This window comes from Eucyclogobius newberryi, unplaced genomic scaffold (assembly GCF_026437365.1).
Source record: "Eucyclogobius newberryi isolate DKJ021-1_F unplaced genomic scaffold, fEucNew1.0.hap1 SCAF_21, whole genome shotgun sequence".
In the NCBI taxonomy this organism is placed as follows: Eukaryota; Metazoa; Chordata; class Actinopteri; order Gobiiformes; family Gobiidae; genus Eucyclogobius; species Eucyclogobius newberryi.
In genome coordinates, this window is record NW_027315846.1 from 7,598,705 (window position 1) to 7,626,070 (window position 27,366).

Consider the following 27,366-nt stretch of genomic DNA (forward strand, 5'->3'; position numbering starts at 1 on the left):
TCCGGAGCTGTTTTAAGTTATATGTTCTGGAGCTGTTGTAAGTTATATGTTCTGGAGCTGTTTTAAGTTATATGTTCCGGAGCTGTTTTAAGTTATATGTTCTGGAGCTGTTGTAAGTTATATGTTCTGGAGCTGTTTTAAGTTATATGTTCCGGAGCTGTTTTAAGTTATATGTTCTGGAGCTGTTTTATGTTATATGTTCTGGAGCTGTTTTACGTTATATGTTACGGAAAATTCTAGATTTGTAACCCTGCTTCCTCCTTTTGTGGCTCGAAAATCATAATACAGCTTTATGTTACCGTATTTTCCGGACTATAAGTCGCACCTTTTTTCATAGTTTTGGCCGGGGTGCGACTTATACTTATGCTCCGGAGCGACTTGTATGTGATATTATTTGTTATTTTCACACTTGCAACCGCATTTCATACTCCAGTGCAACTTATTATGTTTTCATTTTTAGCTGGTGCGACTTATACTCCAGTGCGACTTATAGTCCGGAAAATACAGTCTTTTGCCTAGTACAACTTTTATACACAATCATATTTATTTTTAATCATAATGTTGCTGTAATTACCTCTTCATTCATAAGGGCTTTAAACATTTCTTCCGCATTTTTTAAACATAAAGAGAACAAGTTGTAAAGCTAACACGCAATCAATATTCCACACTTCAAAACATCCAGCATTTCCACCACAGCCCTCTAAAATCAGCTCATATTTGTTGACGGTCTGAGGTGTACTTCCTGGACACGCGTTTCCAGGGCAACCGTTGCTCTGTACATGCAACTCGACACCGCACTTTCATCTCCGTTGCACTGTAGTCCCATTTCACGACGATGAGGGCTTTTAAAACAATGTCCCCGCTAAGAAAAGCTTAATTAATTCGTAATAAAACACTGCGCACAGCCGAGTTCGCGACAAGAATGTACTGTAAAACGCACTTGTGAAGACAAACTACATTTTTATTGCTCGCTTTGGCGCGCCGGGTCGTCTTACTTGAGCGTAACTGCAGCCTGTGGCACAATGTTCCTTTAAATCTTCCAAATCTGGCACCGCGGCGGTAAACAGAAGACGGAGCGTTGCCAGATGAAGTGACAGGTGTTTGTTCAGCGGAGTTTGATGTGAATTTGATTACACGGAAACAACAAGTCGTGTTGCTTTTACACTTTTCCCACTGCGCTGTGTGACGCAATATCAAATCAAGGCTTTTAATAAGAGTTTTAAGTTGTGGTGTTTAAGTTATTCTTCCGGTGGTAAAAGTATTATGAATGAAAACTTCAGTCAGTTTTAGTGCTGCACAATAGTATATCAGAGAAAGTATCGATGCTGACGCAATAAACAACATTGCGATATTGAAACAAATATATTGCAATAACATTGTTCTTCGTCTGACAGAAATTCACTGTTTTAAAAGGAAAACGTTGAAAAAGACGGATTTTTAGGGCCAAAGATGTGACATAAACGTTGATGAATCGATTAAAACCAGGCAAAAACTCTCAAGAATGTTATGACCGTGCACAGAACTACTATACACAGAGAAATACTAGTATACAGCATATTTTACACTCTGATGTGGTCCATTCAATCTTAATAAAATAATGTGTCGACTTTATTACCGGTATTATGGTTGAACAAGACTCCATCGACCAATGAATCCACTATTTTTATTGAGTGTATCAAAATTTCGGTAAGTTTCAACTCTTTAACACTTTAACCGATTTCAACAAGTTATACCTCATTACGATCGCTTTCACAGTATTACGTGTGCTATTACTTTTGACATTTGAACATTGAACTTGTACTTTTTCCCTATAGAAACATGCAGTACTCTTACACACCTGAAGTACTATTCTTTAGGCTTTATTCTTTAGACTTAATTCTTTCTGCCACAACTCGGGTCTTTTTGACCCCCTGAACGTCAATGAAAAGTCACGGGTCACCGAGTTTATAGACATATTTATTGTTTATTTCACCCATTCATTTAGCTGGTATCCAAATGTTATATTACCGCAATACTGTACTTTTATGCTAGCACGCAGACACTCGCAATGGCTGAATTTTCTAGTTGGTATTTGTCCTTTTTCAGTCTAAATAAGCCTGGATTTTGTCTCTTACTTTCATACATTAAAGGATCAACATATTTGTTTGAATATAACTGAAATTATTGTGTCAAGTATAAAGTATAAAAATCACAAATATATCAATATTGTTGTAATTAACAGCCCTGCAACAGTTTACTCTGTTCTTACTAGGCTACTGTTGGGCTCATTAATATTTAATGGTGTATTATGCAATTATTATGCACAAAATTACACGAAAGACAGACAGAAAGCTGCACGTAAACAATACGGACGCGGTAAAGAGCGTTGCGTTACAGTAGTCGATATCCTCGCAATTTAACCATCAAATCCAACGATAAAAACACACAGTTTTAAATAATACGTGAGTGGTTCTGCAGAAGTCAAGGCCACATTCTGACGCTTTTCTTTGACAGCTTAAGCGGGAGGACCAGTTTGTTCCAGGTGAAGTGGTCTAGGTCTGAACAAAGCCCTCATTCTCTCCCACAGCAGCCATTAAATCAATCACTTCCACTTTATAGAGCAATTGTTGTCGGTCTTTGCCGCTTTTTCGAGTACCGACAGTAGAAATTCCCACACCATTTAGTGACAGTCGAAAGCTGTAAGAAAAAAAATGTTTTAAATAGTACAGGAACAATTATGGTTGCCAGGAAGCTTTCGTAACGTTTATTTTCATTTTCGCAGCTCACTCCCACACTCGTGATGTAATCTCCTGGTATCACTTCAGAAAAGACTATCGTGGGACGTCGGTAACTGAATGTTTTAAGCCGTTTGAGGCAGAGAAAGCGCAAACAAAAATAACATGTAGCGCTTAAATCACAACCTGATAACTTAAAGGTGCATATTTAAGTAGATATCTATCGATCCGTCTTGCATTTATTCAATTAGAAGTCTTGTTGTTTTCTTAGATACCGTGAAAAACATGCAATCTCGCTTGCTGTCTTCCACGTAGATGGACAGGTTTAATGCCATACTGTGGAACATTACCAACCTGGCTCACGGCGGATGGACACGCGTGGCGCTCTGAATTGACCTCTACGCGTGAATCGATCGAGAAAGTCTCTGGAAAGCCATCGGGGGGCGAAAGGCGGGACGTTAAACGAAGAAATTCAAGCTTACTGGGCGTCATTTAGTGCCCGCCTACTGTCGTTTGTGCTCGACCAATCACAGCGATGACTCGTAATGACATATCGAAAGCGCGTGTTGGATGCGACAACAGGTGTCACTCGTGGATCTATTAAAATATCACTATATCACTGACATGTCAGCGAATGACTGTTGTCGTTTTTGATGAAATTTGTGTGTAAATTAATACAGCGATGGTTTTCGGACCACTTATGTCGAGTGCCGTTCGTCCACGATGACTCCAAGTAGGTTTTACTGATACGCTTTAGATGCGAGCATGTTCATATTCAGTGATCAAGCTATCGCAGACTAGCGTATACCATCAAGGGCGTGGCTGTCATTATAACCAAGCTCCTCAACAGAAATCCCCATCTTCACAGCCTCGTTTACTCGGTCGTCTGTAAGAATCACCAATGAAGACGCAGCAAAACAGCCGCCGAAGTTGTTCAACCACGTGGGTATAAAGCTAATAAATCAAACTCTTTCCAAAACTAGTGGGTAGAAAAGCACAAGCATCTTTCAGGTCCAAAACTGTGAGAAATCGCCTGTAAATTTCAGCTAAAACAGCTTTGGCGTCGCCATCTTTGTTTTTGGTTGGTTTGCGCGTTCCTTGCTGTCGTCATCCCCGGACGACCCCGCCTCCGCCCGTCCTGCTGCCATGCGATTGGCCCGTTAAATCACCGGTGCGGATTACAAATCAATCAACGGGAGCCTAACGAGACGGACCCTCCAAAGTTTTAGAACGTTACAGGCGAAGCGATAACGCCAGATGGACACGCCGGCAGAAAAGTCACAACGTGCACCTTTAAATGCCCACACCAGGAGAATTGTGGGTGACTGGATGTGGATGTAAAAAAGATATTGACAATGCGCCAGGTTATTTTACAAAAGCAGAAAAGAAAATACCAAACAAACGCATTAACTGAACTGTCTGGGATCGAGCCAAAACCGTAAGTGCATCGTTCGAAGCTACAACTCAATTAGAGCGCACTTATTACAATGGCCTTTTTGAGCCAAGTGAATGTAAACAAACTAGAGAGAGCAATAAATGAGGCAACAGCAGAGGGACATAAAATATAGCATCAAATCATATTTTTAAAAAAGTGATATATAGTCAACGTTTAAATGCACAAACTTGCCACTACTTTTATAAATCTATTTGCCAATCATAAGCTATGTTAAAGGTGTGTTTGTCACTTTTCCAACCACAAACTGAACCTGTTGCAAGTCAATAGACGATTAGGAATAAAGATATAGGCCTGCATCACAAATAAAACGGTATAAAGTAGCATAGAAAGTACCAGAAGCTATCGTTTGCAGGGTCATAGATCCAAATCGATTACAGTTTGGTTTACCTCAAAAATATAGCCTAAACAATTCTTTAAAACACCTTTATATCATCTACACTTTAATTAGCCATAGACAAGCATGAACAGAGACTTAATTTGCTGTAAACAGTTTATTCAAGATTATTCAGGCCACTCACTACTTAATTATTGGCTTAGTAGTTAAGCTTAAGGTAATAATTAAGTAGTTAAGCCGGAATCACTCTTAATAAACTACTCTTGTTGTTCATAATGAATTAAGTCTTTGTTCATGCTTAATTATAATGAATAACATGCATAAATACTGTCATATTCATGTGCAATACTGTTTTTTCAACATTCCCTGTCCATATAACATCTGTAAATAAGAGTGGCACTATTGTTATTATTATTATATAGTATAAGAGGGTTTTTTCTAAGAGTTTTTTCATAAGAGCTTTTCTACAACTGTTTTTTTATTTTATAAGTTATCTGTTATTCTGTTATTATTCACTTCTGTGCCTACTTTGCGTTGCAACAGTGGAATTCCTCCATTGTGGGACAAATAAAGGCTCATTTTTTATCTTAAAACGTGCATAAACCTTCACCAGTGAGTCTCATTAGTTTGTAGTAACTCTTGCACATGTTTTTGCTGTCAATAACACACATATAACAGTCTAAATAAGTCCCTGGCTGCGCTGTAATAAACCCGCTTCACAAAGGTCTCCACGCAGTCCCAACCATCCCCAAACCCGCCCCGCGGCTCCCTCCTGCGCCCCTTCTTTTGTCCCGTCCACGCTTCCCCAAAAACGACACACCTCCGCGTCCAACAACTGCCTCCAAAAAAAAACGCACCGATTACACACATATTTTTACATATTTATCAACGCGTGTGCAATCTGAAAGCGGCACGTTCAAAGTTGCGCACTATTTCCCCCCCAACTCCACAACAGCGGAACTTTCCTCCGGGCGCAGCGGGGACTTCGACCGCTCCGGCCGCGGCTCCGTGTGGCTCTCCCCCCCCCGCGCAAAAAAACACACCGAACTGCGGGATGCTCTCTCCGGTCTTACCTTGGAGATTCTGCACGCGGAGGTCGCTGATTTGCCCGATTAACTCCTCGCGTTCGAACCAGCCTTCCCACTCGTGCCCGGCCATCTGCAGCCGCGGTGACGTGCCGGAGAAGTATCCCGGGGGAAGGGGCACCTCGCGTCGGGGCTGAGGCGTCCGAGCGACCGCTGCTGGTGCTGGTGGTGCTGGTGGTGTTTTCTGTGTTATTGTCCGAGCTGCCGAGACGGAGCCATGTGAGCCCGGGGAGGAGAAGACTCAACGGGGACGTGCATTTTTTTCTGTGCGTGTGAAAAAGTCCCACTGCGGCGGCGGCGGGTTTGGTCGTGGATCCCGTCCTGAGCTGCGGGGAATGTGTGGGCTCCGCGCGGAGGAGCGCGAGTCCTGCACCTGGTTGGTATTTGCGTCTGAGTCTCCGCCCCCTGCTCTCTCTCTCTCTCTCTCTCTCTCTCTCTCTCTCTCTCTCTCTCTCTCTCTCTCTCTCTCTCTCTCTCTCTCTCTCTGTTTCTCTCTCTCTCTCTCTCTCTCTCTCTCTCCTCTCTCTCTCTCTCTCTCTCTCTCTCTTCTCTCTCTCTCTCTCTCTCTCTCTCTCTGTTCTCTCTCTCTCTCTCTCTCTCTCTCTCTCTCTCTCTCTCTCTCTCTCTCTGTTTCTCTCTCTCTCTCTCTCTGTGTGTCTCTGCCTTCCCTCCTCCCTCCCTTCCCTCAACCTCTCTCCTTCTCTCCCTCCCTTCACCCTCTCTGTTTCTCTCCCTCCTTCCTACCTCCTTCTCCCTCCTTCATTCCTCCCATCACCCTCTCTGTTTCTCTCCCTCCCTCCTACCTCCCACCATCCCTCCTCCCCCCCTCCTCCCTTCGCTCTCCCTCCCTCCTCCCTCCTCCCTTCTCTCCCTCCCCCCTGCTCTCCCTCCCTCCTTCCTACCTCCTCCCTCCTTCCTTCCTCCCTTCACTCTCTCTGTTTCTCTCCCTCCCTCCTACCTCCCACCATCCCTCCTTCTCTCCCCCCTCCTTCTCTCCCTCCCTCCTTCCTGCTCTCCCCCTCCTTCCTACCTCCTCCCTTCCTCCCTTCACTCTCTCTGTTTCTCTCCCTCCCTCCTACCTCCCACCATCCCTCCTTCTCTCCCCCCTCCTTCTCTCCCTCCCTCCTTCCTGCTCTCCCCCTCCTTCCTACCTCCTCCCTTCCTCCCTTCACTCTCTCTATTTCTCTCCCTCCCTACTACCTCCCACCATCCCTCCTTCTCTCCCCCCTCCTCCCTTCTCTCTCCTTCTCTCCTCGCTCCCTCCTTCTCTCCCTCCTGCTCTCCTTCCCTCCTTCCTCCCTCCTTCCTTCCTCCTTTCACTATCTCTGTTTCTCTCCCTCCCTCCTACCTCCCACCATCCCTCCTTCTCTCCCCCTCCTCGTTAAAGATGAATGTTAAAGATTGAAAGAGTTATTTTAACAACTGTGCACTTGTAAGCATTAATACATTACTTTTTTCATAGTTTTGGCCGGGGTACGACTTATACTCATATTTATACTCATATACTTATAATCCTGAGCGACTTATATGTGATATTATCTGTTATTTTCACACTTGCAACCGTATTTCATACTCCAGTGCAACTTATATATGTTTTTTTCATCTCTATTATGCATTTTTTGGCTGGTGCAACTTATACTCCGGTGCGACTTATAGTCCGAAAATTACGGTAAGAACAAAGGAAAATACTCAAATAAGAGTTGTAGACAAGTTGATACATATGTATTTGCTGGGGCTGTGTAGTTACATTTCAAATACAATCATGATTATTGGTCTAATTGATGACTAAATTTGTGTCATTAAGTTTATTACCATTAATTGTTAAGCGCGTTCAATGTGCAGCCGCGTTTCCCGGAGAAGTACAAGTTGTTCATTGGTTCGTTCTCTTCACTTTAGGTGCACTGATGCCTCACCTTCTATGCAAATAAGTGTTTAAATAATTGTGTTAAACGATGCTCTTGTCCTGGACACAGATTAATGATTTGTATAGTGTATATTTGCATTTGTCACACGTATAGTTTTATATGACATGCTGTATAACCACAATTAGCCTTCTTTTAGCCGACTTTATGCACTTTTTTGACACTTTTGATATTTAAAAGAACAACATGCATGCTATAATAACTAATGTGTAGAATTATTTGCAACATGCAATAGGCAGTAAATGCTTTGTTGGCGTGTCTCCCTTATTACCGTATTTTTCGGACTATAAGTCGCACTAGAGCAGGCATGTCCAAACTAGGGCCCGGGGGCCAAATGCGGCCCTCAGACCAAATTTTTATGGCCCTCCAGCTTCGTGCTATGTTGGCCCAAACAACAAAAACTAGTACTTTTCACTGTGAAATTGGGAAAATTCAGGCATATTGATTTTATACCAACCTAATATTAATATTCTAGGTCTTATTAAAGGGGTGGAGGCTCATTGCAATTACGTCAAATGCAAAATTTCAAATAATTCACTTTGTCATTCAACAAATTCGACATTGTCAAGTTGTTTGTGGCCCTCTGCCCCGTTTAATTTTATAAATGCGGCCCTTGGTGAATAAAGTTTGGACACCCCCGCACTAGAGTATAAGTCGCCAAAAAATGCATAATAGAGAGGAAAAAAACATATATAAGTTGCACTGGAGTATGAAATGCGGTTACAAGTGTGAAAAATAATAAATAATATCATATATAAGTCGCTCTGGAGTATAAGCATATAGTATAAATGTATTAAGTATAAGTCGCACCCTGGCCAAAACTATGAAAAAAGGTCTGACTTATAGTCCAGAAAATACGGTATTTGCATTTGTTACACGTATATAGTTTTGTATGACATGCTGCATAACCACAATTAGTCTTCTTTTAGCCAACTTTATGCACTTTTTAGAATTATTTGCAACATACAATTGGCAGTAAATGCTTTGTTGGCGTGTCACCCTTATTACCATATTTTCCGGACTATAAGTCGCACTGGAGTATAAGTCGCCAAAAAATGCTTAATAGAGAAGAAAAAAAATATATATAAGTTGCACTGGAGTATGAAATGCGGTTGCAAATGTGAAAAATAACAAATAATATCACATATAAGTCGCTCCGGAGTATAAGTATATAAGTATAAGTCGCACCCCGGCTAAAACTATGACTTATAGTCCGGAAAATACGGTATACTAGCTCCTTTTTTTAATGTGATTTTGGTGACACGGTGAGCAGTGCAAAAACCCGTGGGACTTCGCTCACTCAGAAAGCCTCTCAGAGAGAAAACGACGGTGTCAAAAGACGACGGGGCGAAGTGCGGTTAAAGGAGCGGTGAGGAATGTGGCTCTGGGGGACGAGGAGAGGTGAGGGGCCCCGAACGCAGCTTGAAAAATGTGACACTACGTCCACGGCGCAGTCTTGTCCGGGCCACGCACTCACGATCCATTCCACAGGTGTGTTTTCAGACTGTGAGATCTTTGTTCTGTCCCGTCACAGCTGGAGCCAGACGAATACTGTACTTCAAAGTCGTAGTGGTTGAAATACTTCTTAAATTTACTTTATTTTATTTTACGTTTAAAGACACCACAAAGTGCACACAGAACATCAAAGTAATATAATCGCATATTACACACATAGTAACATATACACTTATACACACACATAGTACACTGGTACACGTTCATATATTTATATACATGTATGTACATATATCAGGTTGCTGTAACATTACCCACCGATCAATACAGGAAACCCCCAATACAGGAAGCCCCCAATACAGGAAGCCCCCAATACAGGAAACCCCCAATACAGGAAGCCCCCAATACAGGAAGCCCCCAATACAGGAAACCCCCAATACAGGAAGCCCCCAATACAGGAAGCCCCCAATACAGGAAGCCCCCAATACAGGAAACCCCCAATACAGGAAACCTCCAATACAGGAAGCCCCCAATACAGGAAGCCCCCAATACAGGAAGCCCCCAATGGGCACCAAACACAAGGGCAAGCCAAAACCAGATCCTCCCGAATAATTTCAGAATAAATTATTATTATTATTATTATTATTATTATTAGGCCCGAGCGCCACAAGCTGGCGAGAGGCCTATTAATCTCGTAAGGCCGTGCGAAGCACGGCTGCGAAAGTGCGCACGTAGTGCGCACGAAATCGAGCGCGAAGCGCTCGCCCACTTCCAAACACTCACTAACGCACTCCTCCACTCATGCACACCCGTGCATACTAATTAGTAGTAGGAAAATGGAACATTACCGTTGTAAACGGGCGAAGCCCGTGCAAAAGTGCGCACTAAACGAGCACTTTACATTGAGATGACGACCGCTTCGCGGTCGTCATCCCCATATAAAGCACTCATTTGCGCGAAGTACCTCACGAATACGTTCCCCATCTCTTGCATGTTCCGTGCATATAAGCATGTAATGCAAAAAATGAACATTATTACTGTATAGAGGGCCAAAAACACAAAGTGGGCGGAGCCCACTCAAAATTAACGAAAGTACCCGTCAGTGACCAGGGACCCACACCATGAGGTAGGAAAGCGCGAGCGCTTTCCGAAAATGTATAGTTTATGATATTTGGAAAATGGGAAACATTGTTTTCGTATCGGAATATTATTCTTTCTTTCTTCTTCTCGGGACCAACCCCCCTATTTTTCACCCAGTGAACATTGACGAAAAGTCACAAAAATTTGCACACCTCTAAAAATCGTGCCTCTCTACATTCTGGCTATTTCCCTTTTCTAAAATAAAAAAAATTGGCGCGTCAGCGCCCCCAAATGTACCAAAAATGCATTGAGAGATGGGAAATGACCCAAAAAAAATTTGATCGTAGAATCATGAAATTTGGCGCAGAGGTAGATGGTGACAAGAGAAGTAAAAAATATTATTACGGCAACGCCGTCCGCCCAACCAAATGTCGGCCATATTGCTTCAAAAATGGCTAAACATGACTTCGGAGTTTTTCCAAACGTCGTACTTTTACGAACTCCTCCCAGGCCGTTGGCCCTAAAAAGCTGAAATTTGGTGAAAATGCTACTGAGGAGTGGGACATCAAAAGTTATCCAAATTACATTGATACCTGTCACGGTCTCTGTGCGGCAAAGCCGCAAACTGTAGCAAGAATTTCAGAAATCTCCCAAATTTAACATTTCTGCCGTTTGCGCAGATAAAGTCCGAATTGCGTCAAATTAGAATCAGTTGTTAAACTCTTTGCCCTAAACCTACTTGAAGTGAAATAAATTAATTTGGAGCCACAGCGCCCCCTACAGATTTTATATGGAGGTTAAATATTTAGTTTTGCGAAATTATATGAAATTTGACACACAATTCAATTTTGGCCCCATCAAAAAAGTCAATGAGACCCATGTCATAATTGTTATGGCTTTGCCGTAACGATGACCGAAACCTTCCATGTTATTCCAATGGGGAAATCGCCAGAACATGTTTACACTTTAGACTTTCACAAACTCCTCTTAGGGCGTTAGACATATTAACCTGAAATTTGGTGAGACTCATCTTCAGGGGTGGACCATCAAAAGTTATCCACATTTTTATTCAAAGAGTCACGGTGTCTGTGCGGCAAAGCCGCACATTTTGCCAAGAATTCAAAATAAAATAGCTTTTTGATGGTAAAACAAAGGGGAGAAGATGTAACAGCGTCACAGATTCAGCAGTAGGCGTAATAAAAGGACAATTGGGGCGCGTTAGCGCCCCCTCCTCTTGCGGCGTGGCGGCGGCGTAGCGAGGGCCGATCATTGCCGCTTGCGGCTATATTTATTATTATTATTATTATTATTTCTTAGGGTTGTGGTTGATTTGATCTTTGTTTGTGCTAATTAATATGTTCTGTACTAAGACCGTATTTCACAGTATAAGTATTTTGCCAACCCACATGTTTTCTCCTTTAAACTATTAACTCTTCATTAGCTTTATTATTTTATGTATTTTTTTTCTTAGGGTAGTGGTTGATTTGATCTTTGTTTGTATTTTAAAGTGCTAATTATGTACTTTGAACAAGTTTCTCTCAAGTATTTAGCCAACCAACATTAGCATCCTTCATTAGCATTATTATAAATGGATGCTACTATATATTAACTCTTAAGCATTAATATGTGCTTTATGATTACTAATAGCTGAATAACCGCGAATATGTGATTCATGAGTGTTCCTTTGTATTACAATCCACACAATCCACAATCTATTTTATTTAAAGCCTCCAATGCTTTATATGATTGGTAATGTTCAATGAAAGTACCATATTGAAAATGTATTTAATTGCATTTTACTTAAAAGTTGATTATGTTAAAGTATCTAAACCAGGAATAGAAGGTGAAGAAAGAAAGAAAACAAAAACAGTATTAAACCAGATCAACACCAAGGACTAAATCAGAACTAAACCAGCATTTTTGTTGTTGTTTGTCAACTATTTATGGACTTTAATAGATCCACATAATAATTAAAAGTGCACAGTGTAACTTCTGGTCCTGCTTGTCAATGGACTTCACAAGAGCAAGAAAAACAGCTGTACTTGAACGAATACTTGATATATATCTGTATTCAATGCTATACTGTGGAGCATTTAGGCAAGAGAAGTTTATTTATAGAGCACAATTTGTACATAAAAATCCAAAGTGCTTCACATGACAGAAAAGGGGGGAAAATGCATTAAAATCACAACACAAACAGACCAAAATGTAAAAAATCATTGTAAAATTTACTTTAAAAGAGAAAAGTTCAGGTAAAAACAAAACAGCCTTCATAGAGACAACAATTAAAATAAAAGATAATTAGGCCTGAACCAGGATGGGTCTAGACTAGGTCCAAACTGGGACTAAACCAGGACAGCAAACTTATTTCTAAGACGCCCAGAGCTTTAAATATGTGAGCCAAATGCATTAACAAGCACTGTCACTCTTCCGTCTCTTATGCAACGCTCATTTATTATTGATGCGCTGCTTCATCAAGGCCTCCCACCCAGAGCTGCTCCCTCCCCACACACAGACTGTATGCATTTCCAACTTTAAGTAAGCAGTGTTTTTGGATTCAAGTAAAAGGAAAGGTATTTGGTGAAAAATATTGAGTAACTTCCAAGTCTAATTCAGTACTGGACGACTGATGCGATAATACACAGGTTCCATGGTGTTTCTAAAGAAAACACCTGCAAAACTGGGTACAAGAAACGCAAATTCAAGTCTTCTTAAATGTTTTGAAAAGGAATATACTTGAAAGGTTGGATGTGTAAAAACTACTATCGCAAGTTCTTCAAAACGTTTCTGAAAATGATTAGAGCGATGCCCAAAACAACAAATGTGTTTATTGTTTAACTCGATTGGAGCATATTATGGATCGGTCTGCAATTTCTGTAGTGTGAGTTGGAAGAGGAGCTGGAGGAAGTGTCTGGGGTGATGGTAAGTTTCTCTCATCGCTGTAGTTTTAGGTCGTTTGTGCCAACACAAACGACCACGGAAGACACAGACGGGTGGTGTTTCTGTCCAGCACCATGAGGGCACCAGGATAACGGGAGGTGTAGCCCTTTCCCGCGCCTCTCGCCATGGAAGAACCCAGGACGAGTACTGCGGATTTGGCCCGAGGTCAGTCACGGAGCCTCCGGATGTAGCTGGAGCGGCAGGTGGAGGTGGAGGTGGTGGTGGTGATGGGCGCAGCAGCGGAAACTCACTCTGGCGCATAGTGGACCCAGAGGTGACACTGATCTGCTGCCCCAACTCCTCTGCCCTGGAGGTTTAGGGGTCGGTGTCAAATGTAGCTGCCCACTGGTGGCGGCAGCGTGGGTCCCATCCAGGCCCACCTAGGCCCACCCAGGCCCACCCAAGTCCACATTCGGATCTCCCCGACTCCACACAACGCGTATAGTCTCTGATCCAGCTCAGCCGCCCAACTCTCACAGCCGGACGAGGAGGTGAGCGACGGCCTCCTAGCTTAAAGTAGTGTGCTAGTAGTTTAAAACGTTAAAACCAGACATCCAGTGGTTGAAAGTAGTTCATCCAGATAAAAACATAATAAAACACCGTTATAGACTGTATCTTATATAAAACGTATCCTTAAAAAGTCTAAAAATCGACAGTTTGTGTTGCTCCGTCTTTCGAGCAACCGAGACGCAGACCGGGAGTGACATTCTGCGCCAGATCTGAACGCGGAACTGATCAGAGACACCTGTTGCTATGGAAACCTGAATTCTCAAGCTTTACGACGTCACAAGCAAGACATGAGACTGGTCATGTTTATGTTAATTAAATGTACAGGAAGGAAGGAATAAAGTCTAAGGAATAAAGTCTAAGGAATAAAGTCTAAGGAATAAAGTCTAAGGAATAAAGTCTAAGGAATAAAGTCTGGCGGTAATGTAACGCTTGGATATCAACCGCCATAAAACAACAATGTACAGGAAGACATTTAACACAGAGCGCTTTGTGTAATGAATTGGTCGGTGAAGTGAGCTTATCCTTGTTTATTAGATTTGAACACCTCTAGTCTGCTTGCAAATCCATAAAAGTCACCGCACACCACTGGAGCTCAGTGATGGTCCGTCCCGGTCCAAATCGCGTCCTTGGTGTCCTGAAAGAAGAGGGTGAAGATCTGATACAGCAGATTGAGCACATTCCAAGGCGCAATGATGACAAGACACAGGGTGCAACTCACTTTCCTCTCGACAATATCATCCCCAAAATATCAACTGAAAAGATCCAGCCCCTGGTGCTCGCTTTCTGGGACCGAGCAAGCAGTGCGGACCTGACACAAGGCGAGTTCGGGAAGACACAGACCTTGTCCCAAATGTCCTTGAAGTTGATCGCTACTATTACCAACCTTATCCTGGATGCCTTCCGGAACACGGAGTTGGAGGGAAGAGCAAGAGAGACCCCTCTGCTGGTGTCTGAGGAGGCCATCAGAAGAGGCGTGTGTACCAGCCTCCATGACAGTTTCACAGCAGTGCTGGGCTCCACACACACTCCACACAAGTCCATGGACGCCCTTTTCAAAGTGCTGTACAAGGAAGTGACTAGTCACGTCAATGTCATCCTGTCCTGCAGCCGAGTGAAGGGCAAGCGCCTGGTGTTCCCCGACGAGAATAAATACAGACCCAAGATAGACGAGATAAAAACGATGGTGCGTATCACCAGAATGCTGCTGCGCTCTTGCAGGAAGCCGCCCAGAGCCAGACTGCGTAGTGTGAGCTGTTGCCACCCTGACACAGACCCAGATATCAAAACTGTCACTGCAGAGATTGAGGTCATCCTGCTGACTAAGGCCATAGAGCTGAGCAGAGACGAGTATGGAAACCTGATTGACTACTGCCAACAAACGGCCTCCGCCATCATAAACTCCATCACAAAGCAGGGTTGCCTTTCCAAAACCCGCGACTCCTGTTGGACAGGAGTGTCCAAGCAAATCAGGTCTTTCCTCCTGATGTGCTTCCCCAGAGCTGCCTTTCACCGTTTACTGAGCGGCCTGTGCTGCCTCCCAAAAGCCAAACTTGGAGTGTCTTTGGAGAAGGTGATGGAGGAGGCCTTTCCTCTTCTGCAGAAGCGGATTCATGAGGAGTGGGACCTGTACGGTCCTGGATATGGCAATCGGTTCTGCATGGGAGAGTCCACACAGCTGAACAAGGAGCTCACTGTCCTCATTGCCACGAGCATTGTTTCAGCAGAAAGCTTGCCCCTGTTAAAGAGGTGCATCAGGATGCAGGTGCAGGGGTTCATAGGCCTCCTCACTAACTGGCTGAACAAGCTACGCAGGCTAGAAAAACTGCCGGACTCAAAAAACCCGTTTGTGAGCACACTGAACATTATTCGCACATTGGTTGTCAAACTGTCCAAACCCATCAATGGCCAACAAAGATTCCCGATCACACAGCTCAAGGTCCCAGCCCCACTGCCCCCTCAGCCCATCGAGCTGGAATATGTGGAACCTTCAGAAGTCCCACTCTTTCCTCAGACTTCTCAGGCCCCTAACCCTATGATCCATACAGTGGACTTCAAACTGTCCAAACCCCCTAATGGCCAACGAAGATTCCACATCACACAGCTCAAGGTCCCAGCCCCACTGCCCCCTCAGCCCATTAACCTGGAATATGTGGAACCTTCAGAAGTCCCACTCTTTCCTCAGACTTCTCAGGCCCCTAACCCTAACCCTATGATCCATACAGTGGACTTCAAACTGTCCAAACCCGCTAATGGCCAACGAAGATTCCCGATCACACAGCTCAAGGTCCCAGCCCCACTGCCCCCTCAGCCCATTGACCTGGAATATGTGGAACCTTCAGAAGTCCCACTCTTTCCTCAGCCTTCTCAGGCCCCTCAGGGACATGCAGTTCCCTCAGGGATCCTGGCTGAAGCTATAGTAACCCCTGTAGATCTGCCCAGCCGTACATCAGAGAGGCAGGACACCCTGCCGGTGCTGTGGAGCAATGATGACTGCAATGCACTGGTGTGTGAGGTGGTCTCCAAGATTTTTCCGAAGAAATGGAACACGATGCCGCTGTCCAAGGACCTGCTTGCACACCTGGAATTAATTGTGTCGGATAATTCGATGACCATTCTGGTGGAGCCGAGCAGATGGAGCTACAAAGAAGTGGCATCGGCTGTGCTCAAAGACCTGCGCAGAGGCCAAAAGAAGGAATATGTGACACATGCTGCTTTGTTCCAGAAAGATTTCAGCTTTACGGTCCTGAACACCATCCACAGGAACCTGATAGTGCCACCGAAAAAGAGACGCTCTCTGTGCTCTTTCCTGCACTCAATGGGCAGGGCCATCTGAAGGTGTAAAAGCAACATCACCCAAAGCCCGGACATCTCACCCCCCGTCATCTGAGCGCATCCCTGTCATCTGAGCGCACCCCTGACACCGGATTAGAGATGTCTCATTAGAGTGAGGGGCCTCATATACCACTTGGTTCCTTGCCCTGGTCCTGGAGTGGACAGGAATATGACTCATATTGAGGAGTACTGTATATATGATTTGTATTGTATTGTTCTCGGCTTGTGTTTTAACATTTTGAAAACTTTGGAAAAAAAATGTAATGCATAAAGAAAAAGAAAACTATTATTATTGGGATTGATCTTAGTTAAAGAATAATAGGAATTTAAATTAAAAATGCTCATGGTACGTGTTACTTCTTGAATTTAGACACAGACTAAACAACACTCAAAAAAAATAAAAAAAATAAAAGCCTCCCAATGAGTTATAAAAGAGGCAAGAGAGAGGCCGTTGCCATGGTAACCCGCAGTGACCCACCTCCAGATCCAGCCCCCATGTTGAGTCAGAAGATTCTAACAAGGAACTCAAACAAACACTTTATCTAATGCTCATGTTCAACCAAACTAATGCGCATAAACATTAATTTTAGATAATACATTCTGCTTGTGCAATAAACAGAAGAATGCTCAATGGTCGCGTCTATACGGTACATATAATTCTGCATCAAACCATAACGTGAATATTCATGTTCAGACAGTCAGAGGTGGAGTTCTCTGCATTAGAAGTATCCCACGGAGTACAAAAAACACAATGGTAACAAATTAACACGAGTACAATATGTGACAACAATAGAACCAGTCTTGACATTGATACAAAATCAAATGCATTTAGCTTAAACTATTTAATCATTCTTTTGAACTTCCATCCTACGTTATTTCATTTTTTTTTAATTATTCAAAAAAAACAAAAAAAAACACAGACCAATCAAAACGTGTGTGTAAATAAAGATACAGTCCAGTAACATTGTCAACAACAGCAATGGCCGTGAGAAGAAAAAATGAAAAAGAGAGGAAGAAAAAAAAAGAAAGAAAAAAAGTGTGTATTGTTTGAGATGACTGTTTTTAGAATAATACATCCAGATGAAAATAAAATACAAGGTTAAATAGAGTGTTTATTTTACCATTATTATTATTATTAGAATTATCTTGTCTTACGCTAGCTGTTTTTGTTTTATTCTATCTTTATTTTTCCCCTCCATTCCTTATTAGGAAATGAGAGGTTCTGTCTATAGGAGTTTTTGTTTATAAGAGTTTTGTTTATAAGAGTTCTTCTATTAAGAGTGTTTTTTATAAGTTATCTGTTCTTTTCCTCTGTATCTACTGCGTTGCAACAATGAAATTTCCCCATGTGTGGACAATAAAGGAATATCTTATCTTATCTTAAAGCACACCTGATCCATAATGTGAGTCCCATTTAGTCCAGTTTATGTCAAATTTGTCCATTTCCAAGTTCAGTCCCATTTCTACGTTATTTCAAAGTGCCCAACGAAACCCTGTTATCTCTTTCGGAGGTTGCAATACCGATCCACACCTTTCCAGATCGAGTGGGACCGCGAAGCTGCAAAATACCCGCCCCAAACTGTCCCATGGAAGGCCTCAGAATCCCACTCAGACTGGTCTACATGGATATTGCACTGTAACGTTAGATGGAAACAAACTGGTATGCGATCGTGCGAGTGAGCGTCCTCCTTTTGGCTGAACCCAATCTCTCTGAATGCAGTTTACAGGATGTGGAATGTCCCTGTCATTATCGGAGCTACAAACCGGTCTTATCTCGTACGGGAGTGAAACAATATCCAAACCCGCAAAAAACCTCACAATGCAGAGTTATTGTGTGAGCAAGAAATGCAGCGGGGCAGGATCGGAGCAGATAGACGTCTATTTAGTTTCATTATGGCTGAAGAAGAGCAAAGGATCGCGGTCTATGTAGTTCCCTCGTTGTTTTTTCACTCTGCAACAAAACATTCCATGTTCCAGATGCTTACAGATCATTTTGTGACGTAAAAAGATACAAAAAAATGGTCTTATAACCTGAAAGTTGGTGGCTATTTCCCTTGTGTGCCCTTGTGTCCCTCGACAACGCTCTCCAAACCCCGTAGATCAGACCGATGCTTATCTTTGACGATTAGACATGACTGAATCTCTAACATCCTTATTTCCTTTGGTTCAGTAAAATGGAAATGGTGTAATCTATCGGGGTTTGTTCCGATTTCTTTCCGCAGAAATGGCTGGACGGGAGGTTTGAAAAGTCAGCTCGGAATAATTGCTCCGCTCCTCTCGTTACCGCAGGCCCAGACTGAGGAAGTGTCCTGGCTCTGCCCCTTGCCACTGCACGGAGGCGGCGCGTGAGAGAGGAGCAGTTTTTTCGCACTCTGCAGAGGGGATAAGGAGTTTGACAGGGGCTAACAGGGACTCAGGTGTCCAAATCTGTTCAATAATGTATCACAGTATTGCTAAGAGGCACTGCATATGTAATTGTGTAACATGTCATCAGTTGAAGAGGTGCATATTTTACTCTGATGATTTAATTAGGTTTTCTGTTGGAAAAAATGGACAAAGCATGTTCTTTGATACTGGAAACAGCTTCTGCAAGTTTGGGATGAATAAATACTACAAGCCTGCATCGCCACACTTTCTTTCAGAGTGATGATAAATTACCACCTTCGCCCACAGCAATAAAAGTTTGAAAGAAGTAGGCATGAATATCTTTATGAACGGTGAAAAGAGCTCAAAATCGGGTAAATAAACAGGAAGTCGTCTCAAATGTGCTTCAATTGACCTCTGTTAATCTCATTTTCAAGTCCAATTCCTTAAGAATTCATGTGTTTATTAATTTGAACTATTAATACGATATTTAAATTGATTGATTTTCAGTTTTCCTTCGGTTAATTAAAGAAACAAAACAAGCGACCATGACAGAGCCAAAAGAAAGTTGGTTGATTCTCTGACCATCATTTTGACACACATTTGTTCAGTTGATTAAGATTACGCTCTACATCAGTCACTGTAATAGCCCGTCTGTCTTCCCCTTTAAACAATAATTACTGTACGTGGCTGGAATGACTCTTAATTCAAACTATTACAACAGAGAATGGCAGATACGACCGAATGAGCAGTTCTATTTCCTCTGCTCTCTGACAGGATTTAAATTAGCTTCTCTAATGCCGCATAAATTGAAAAATTGAAAAAGCACATGCGCTATTTCACTTCAAGTCACGTACTTACCGCAGCGATTAATGTTTTGGTCGCCCTTAACTGTACAGAACAGAAAAGCATGGTAATATGGTAATAACACAGTAATAACATAGTAATGACATGGAAATAGCGTTGTTTGTTATTAAAAAGGACGCATTTGCCTGTCTACTAAATCAAAATCCACAAATAAGACTTTAAATTACCAGTATATATGCTTATTGTTTTATTGGTAATGAAAACAAATGTAGTCATCCCTGTATTGTAGTTTTATCCTATTTTATTTATATTGCTGTGCGTTGTATTACGAGGAGAATACATGTTTTGCTTCCTAAATGCGCTTCTAGGTTGAAGAAAAAAAGGCCCAAACTTGGTTCTGGATCCGTCCCATGTCTGAACACACAGAGTTCAGTCTGAATCTGCTATAAATACGTCCGGATCAGAGGGAATCCAGGGATGGAGCGAGTTTCTCAGAGGAGCCGGTTATTTCTATGCCGACCCACATCGACTCACCGGCGAACAGAGAGGACTTTTGGCTCTTTAGTGGGAGATGAATCTTCGGGATCATTTAATTTAAACGAGTTGCTCAAAAGACTGGCTCTTTTTTATATGTATTCATGCTCAAGAAAACTAAATTGAGCAATTAGAAGGCTAAGAATCAACTAAAAAGCACCAAAATTCCAGGTGGAACAGCACTTTCAACTAATCATGTGTGATCTAAATACAAGTTTTGACTACTACTTCTTATAATTCTATGTAAAATATATTTGTTTTATGTGCAAAAAGTTCTCACGTGTGTTGCCCTGCTGTTTCTAGAGTTAGTTCAGTGAAAATGTGTATACAAATATGTAAAAATGTGTGCACAAATATGTAAAAATGTGTGCACAAATATGTAAAAATGTGACGTCTCTTTTCAAAAAATGAGTTTGATTTAAGCTGTTGGAGCTCAGGTGCAACTTTTTCATGAAATTGCAATAAGTCTACTTTTACTTCAAATGTGACATGTGACTTCTCTGGAGTCGCAAGTTCATTCGACGGGGTGCTCAGATTATATTGCAAAACACTAAAAACTTCAGCTACTACAGCCTTGAACACTCTTCAGATGCAATGGTAAATGTACACTACTATTTACTGATCTATAATGTTATATTTTTTGTGTTTGGGGGGCGTGAATACCAATAATTGTTACTTTTCAGCCCAGAAAGTGGTCGATAACCACAAAAATAGTGTAATATTTGTATAGAACTGTACAGAAAATAAGTTGGAAACATATATTGTGGCGTTGATTTGATTGATTTTATATTGACGTTGATGTTTCTTCTCCTTTTAATCAATTTTTTGGTTTTTAATTCATGTTTTCTTTTCATTTGCACACTATAACATTGTCCGTATTATAACATAAATAATGGACAAATACCATATCCATCCAAACAGTTATAGCTGTTCACATTCTCCTCACAAACTCATCTTGAATCATTCTCTTTTCATCTCAAACCTACATCGGTTGAACAGTTACGACGTCTTTTCTCGCTCTCTCTTTTTCAGGAGGATAATGAAAGGTCAGATGTTTCATAATCCAAAAGAATAACAGCAGTGAGCGAGTATCAAACTTAAATCTTAATCTTTGTGCGCTAAAATCCGGGTAGTTTAATCCGCTCCAAAGCCGCCTGGCACGTCTCACGCTGCCGTCCTCGACACGTAATCCAATCCCACGTGAACAGGAACAACGTAACGCAATAATGACACAATCAACATTATTTATCCGATCGCGCCGTTTACCAACCAATAGTTCTGAAACCGCGGTGCTCAGGAAGGGAATGGTGGAACGACGAGTTTTACAGCGACCCGGTTTGATCCCGCGCTCAAACACAGTGTTGTTGTTTGTTTTTAACGCCCTTGGGCAAGACACTTAACCCACTTTGCCGGCGTGTAATGGAAGCGGCGCGTGAGTAAGTGATAAGCGGCGGTCGGAGAGACGGATGGCACGGTTTTGCAGCCGCTTTTCCGTCATTTATCCTGCGTACGTATCGTAGTGTAAAGAGCGACTGATTGAAGCAACTGTATACGCTTGTGACAAAGTGCAAAGTATTAATGTCAAATAATACATGTCCGGCCTCTTAATTCACTCATTTCAACATGAAACGTGTGGATAAGAAACACAAAATATTCCAAAACAAATGAGAGATTGTTCGATGGCTTTTGAGGTCAGGGACTAAACCAAGACAAAAACTAAAACTGGACTGAACAAGGACAAGAACTGGACAAAACCAAGTCTACATCAGGACTAAACTGGACTTAAACCAGGACCAACCTTTGCCACATCAAAAAACTGGGACTAAACCAAGACACAAACTAAAAATGGACTTAAGTGATAAGCGGCTTTCAGAATCGTTACAGGCGCCATAGAAGTGCAAAGTATTAATGTCAAATAATACATGTCCGGCCTCTTAATTCACTCTTAAATTCTTCACTGATTTCAACATGAAACATGGATGAGAAACACGAAATATTCTAAAACAAATGTGAGATTGTTCGACGGCTTTTGAGGTCAGAATCAGAATCAGAAAAGATTTAATGTCATTGTCAATGCACAGAATTTACAAACACAGGAACTTAAGATAAGATAAGCTTATTTTGTCCCACAATGGGGAAATTCAAGTGTTGCAACACAAATTAGGCACAGAAACAGATTAGGCACAGGCGTATATAATAAAAAAACAGATAACTTAGAAAAAACCCTTATAAAAAAACTCTTATACTATTAATACAAATGAAAACTTAATAAAAAACTTGCTTTGGTGATTTGGTGCAACATGAAACAATGATGATAAAACAGCCTATATAAGTTAAAAATAAAAAACAAATAAACTGCTATAGGATAAAAATAAAATAGATAGATTAGAAGGCACGACAACAGCAAAGACGGGCAGAGGGAGACCACGATTAATGTGGACAGAGAACATCAGGCAATGGACAGGAACGAACCTCGTACATCAGATCAATCAGTCCTAGAAAATCATCTGATAACAGTATTTTGTTTTGATGTCTTTCCTTGTGTAGCGGTCTCTATTTGTCCCATAAACTAGGCCAAAAATTGACTGTGATCAAGATGTGTTGTTCTAGACTTGGGTTCATCCTGACAGTGGTGTGAAATAATATCAAAGTACTGATGTATTGTTCTTCTAAATGTAGTGATACATCATAGACATTGTGGACTTCTATATCAATGTATCGATATATCATGTTTATTATGTTACAAATGGTGACAGTGCTACAACATATTCAGTCTTTTCAGTTTAAAGTAAGTGTATTCAAATTTGTACAGGGCATGGTTTGAAAAATAAATGCCATTGTTAAAATGCGTTTGGTAATTAAACAACAGTGATTTATTGCAGAAATATTGCATGTATAGGGAAATTGTGTTTTTTATTGTATTGTGTGTATCATATCAAATTGCGAGGAACCCAGTGAGTCCCATCCTGTTTGTTTTTATGTTTTTATCTGATTATATTGACATACTCTGTTTTATGTTTTTATAAACAGTATTGTGTGTGTTTTTTTTTATGTGTTTTTAACATTGTAAAGCACTTTGAATTGCACTTTGTACCAATTGTGCTCTATAAATAATGTGATTGATCCTGATCCTTATTATTTCGATGACAATACTTGAATACTCTGCACTTAAACATCTCTGTGCTGTGGTTTTACGTAGTGACGCGTGTAATCATGTTTACCTCTGCTTTATCTGCGAGGGCATCAGGTCTAATCGCACATGGGAAATGCAGGAATGCCACAAATACAAGAGTTTAGCCAGAGTCTCACGACAGGAGCAGAAGGAAGTACAGTAAAGGTTGTGCTTTTTGTGGTTTGTCTCCAGTTGCTTAAGTCTTTTGCATGACTGAAACCGAAAGCCGTCACCAAATCAGTCCTTGAGATTAAAAGGATCTGACGGGACGTTCGATAAGAGGCGGGACGTATGATAGCGGCGAAGACTCAAGGAGACGGGACGTGTAAACACAGATTGCGTGAGTTTTGTTGTTTAAAAAGCTGCATTTGCCGTTTCCGGTCGTGAATCAGATTTCCAAAGTGGCCTTGACCGTCGAATCAAAGCTCGACGGAAACAGTGAAACAGAGACTGTACAGTTTTAATATCACAGCTTTAGTCACTTAAAGGAGCACTACGTCACTTTTCTCGAGTCACCTGCTTGGCCAAATAGAGATGTTGTTGCTTTGCCTGCAATATTTCACATGGCTTCAATATTTGTATGTGTTTTTATATTGCAAAAACAAAAAGTAGTGGCGTGTCCTTCATCAGAAAAGTTACATAGTGCACCTTTAACTTAGTGTGAAGCTGAACTATTACAAAGTCCTGTCCAGCAGAATTGTGTTCTTGAGAGAAGTAGAAGTGAAAGTACTGTTAAAGGCAGTATGGACGATTTTTCGGCGATTTGAGAACGCAGGCGGAAGTGCGCATTCGCGCACTCCCCCGTGCGGACTGATACAACACACACGTGCGTTTGTTTATTAGCGCAACGGAGCGCATCACATCTCTCGTCTCCCGTAGATTTCTGTCCACTTCTGCGTCAGCTCGAACTGTCTTTCTCCGTCTTCATTTTGCCCCGTACACTGAGGGAACTATATTATGATAGATCCATGCGCTTAGGCACGCGGAAACGTGGGGACGAGCCTGACGCGGCTGCAGGTGAGCGGTAGGTGCGTTTTATGATTGATACGTGGCAGGACTAATGATTTATCCACGCCACAAGGAAATATGATAAAAAAATTGCTGAAAAAAATCGTCCATTCCACCTTTAAATGTTACGTCTGGAACTAAACCGGGACAGGACCAGGATGTAAGGACTAAACTGGACTCAAACCAGGACCAAGCTTCACATTTCACACATGGAAATTGTGACTAAACCAAGACAAAACCAAAAACTAAAACTGGAGTTGATCAGGACTAAACAAGGACAAGAACAGGACAAAACCAAGTCTACATCAGGACTAAACTAGACTTAAACCAGGACCAACCTTTGCCACATCACGAAATTGGGACTAAACCAAGACAAAAACTAAAAATGGACTTGATCAGGACTAAACTAGGACAAGAACAGGACAAAACCAAGTCTACACCAGGACTAAACTAGACACCAACCTTTGCCACATCAAAAAACTGGGACCAAACCGAGACAAAAACTAAAACTGGACTCGATCAGGACTAAACTAGGACAAGAACAGGACAAAACCAAGTCTACACCAGGACTAAAGTAGACACAAACCTTTGCCACATCCAAAAATTGGGACTAAACCAAGACAAAAACTAAAAATGGACTTGATCAGGACTAAACTAGGACAAGAACAGGACAAAACCAAGTCTACACCAGGACTAAACTAGACACCAACCTTTGCCACATCCAAAAATTGGGACTAAACCAAGACAAAAACTAAAACTGGACTAGATCAGGACTAAACAAGGAACAGAACGAGACCAAAACAAGTCCATTTCAGGACCAAAACGTGTCAGGACCAAGAGCACGAACGCACCCCGAATGAGGCTTCTTGCCCTCGGACCCCCAAAACGCCTGTCCACGGCCCTGCATTCAAAGTACTTCTCAAAGTGATTCAGCTGTACCTCATTACTACCACCTCTGATAATAGACACGTCAAAATCGTATCAGCGTCAGTTCAGTTTATCGGGAACACTGTGTTGTGCACGAGGAACATTTGTGACAAGTCCACAGCCATCACTGGAAGTCAGAGATAACAGTTTCTTCCTGCACCGCGTCCATCACGATATTTCTATCCCTCCAACATGTGGGCGAGAGCAGGCTGACTCATATTCCGACGCTTATTTTTCCCTTTTTTTGCTGCAGGTGTCAATCTTTTCTGTATCCGCAAAGACGGAGGAATAAGGTTAGCGCTCCTTCCATCCGAGAAACGGGCCAGAGACGGTGCCAATGGGGCCGATCGGTCCCTTCACGTCACGCGGGCTATATTTAACTCCATCTGGGGCTGCGGATTCAGGCTAATAACGCTCGCATTTGTCCTTGAGACCGGCAGAAATTGCGAGTCAAGACGACGAGTTGGCGCCAACACGAGAGCGACGACTGTTGGGCGAAACGGCGAAACGGCGGTTCTGGTACACAACACGAATGCACTGTCCAAAAGTCCAGCTGGAGATGGATTTTTTTGTCTTGTTTTGGGGTCATTTTCAGACATTTTTCATTTCTTAAACTGTTTTAATTTAAAGCAGGCATGTCCAAACTCAGACCAATTTCTGTTGGCCCTCCCGCTTCCTGCTATGTTGGTCCAAACAACAAAAAGTAGTACGTTTTACTTTGAAATTGGGAAAAATCAGGCATATTGATGTTATACCAACCTAATATGAATGTTCTAGGTCTAATTAAAGGTGTGGAGGCTCATTGCAATGACGTCAAATGCAAAATATTGAATGATTCACTTTGTCGTTCAACAAATTTGCCATCGTCAAGTTGTTTGTGGCCCTCTGCCCTGTTTAAGTTTCAAAATGCGGCCCTTGGTGAAAAATGTTCGGACACCCCTGATTTAAAGGTTTGCAGTGAGTCTTTCTGGATAATTCAAATAAACGAAACAAGAGCACATTAAAAACAAACTACTACATCTAAAATGTATCAAGGTCACAAACTAAAGATAGACTCGTATACTGGGCCAATATTTGCATTTCTACCGCGTGTCGGCCGGTCTTAAATCTCCAACAGAGGCCGCTATGTTGGTCTGACTTATGACCTGACTAAATTACAGACATTTAGCTTTATTTGAAAGCTTTAGTGCATTACAGAGCTCTTGTTTGGGTTTGCAGTAAAATACAGTAAGAGATAATAAGTTTGTTGCTATTTCAGATGATATAAAATGGTGAAAATCTTCATTATGGCCCAAAGACGGTTGTTCTTGGTTTTAAAGAATCTGTAAAAAAAAACACAAATTTGTTGGTTTTGGTCATAGAATATCAACACAAAGCATGGAAACAATTCTTTAAGCATTCTAGTCAATGACCTTTAAGATACTGTAGATACTGTGCAGCTCGTTTTTAAATTGGAAACATATAAATTATAGATAAAATGTATTTATTTCATATTAACGGAAATATTTATGAATACATTTTTATGCATTTCCTACTGTACATACAGTTTTTTGAGCCCTGCATAGTGTAAATAACAAATTATTAATTATTAACTATTATTCATGCACATTTGTAATATGTTTCAACACATTTAGTTTTTATAATATCTGAGAGTGGCGGCGTTGCCTTTCTATCATTTTTACAACAGAAGATAAAGAAGATAAATGTGCCATTCAATTCACCACAAGTTATTTCCTCCATTACTTTAATTAAAACTCATATATAAATTCAACAAATTAAGCGTTACATTTTACCGACAACATCTCAAGTTAAAAGACGAATGAGACAAAAACAATAGAGCGTTAATTCTCCGTCTCGGTGCAGCACCAAAGAGACGTGGAGCAGATCGCTGGAAGACTGTGCTGAATATGAATCACAGCTCAGGCTCTGCGTCATCCCAGAGCGGTCAGTGTTAGCGATGAATCCGTCTCCGAGGAAGCAAAAGATGATCGTCGTCAACAATCCTCAGCAGCAACTTTAACTGCGTCGCTCGTTTGGAATAAATACAGTTCAAAGTACTCGACTGGAAGCAGAACTACAGCTACTATTGTTAATACTTGTAGTATTGCTTCTGCCATTACCACTCTGTCCTATTGACCACCACTACCGTATTTTCCGGACTATAAGTCGCACCTTTTTTCATAGTTTTGGCCGGGGTGTGACTTATACTTATGTTTATACTCATAT

The 27,366-nt window shown here is 41.7% G+C and overlaps 1 protein-coding gene across 1 annotated transcript in view; it reads right to left on the reverse strand.

Annotated features, from left to right (window-relative positions):
- The window catches only part of clmna (calmin a), a 68,747-nt gene extending 63,071 nt beyond the window's left edge, over positions 1–5,676 (reverse strand). The window contains exon 1 of the mRNA XM_072458404.1: positions 5,578–5,676. Coding sequence (XP_072314505.1) covers positions 5,578–5,662 — 85 coding nt within the window. The 5' untranslated portion in view covers positions 5,663–5,676. The remainder of the gene's footprint in view (positions 1–5,577) is intronic.
- Between the last annotated feature and the right edge of the window lie 21,690 nt (positions 5,677–27,366).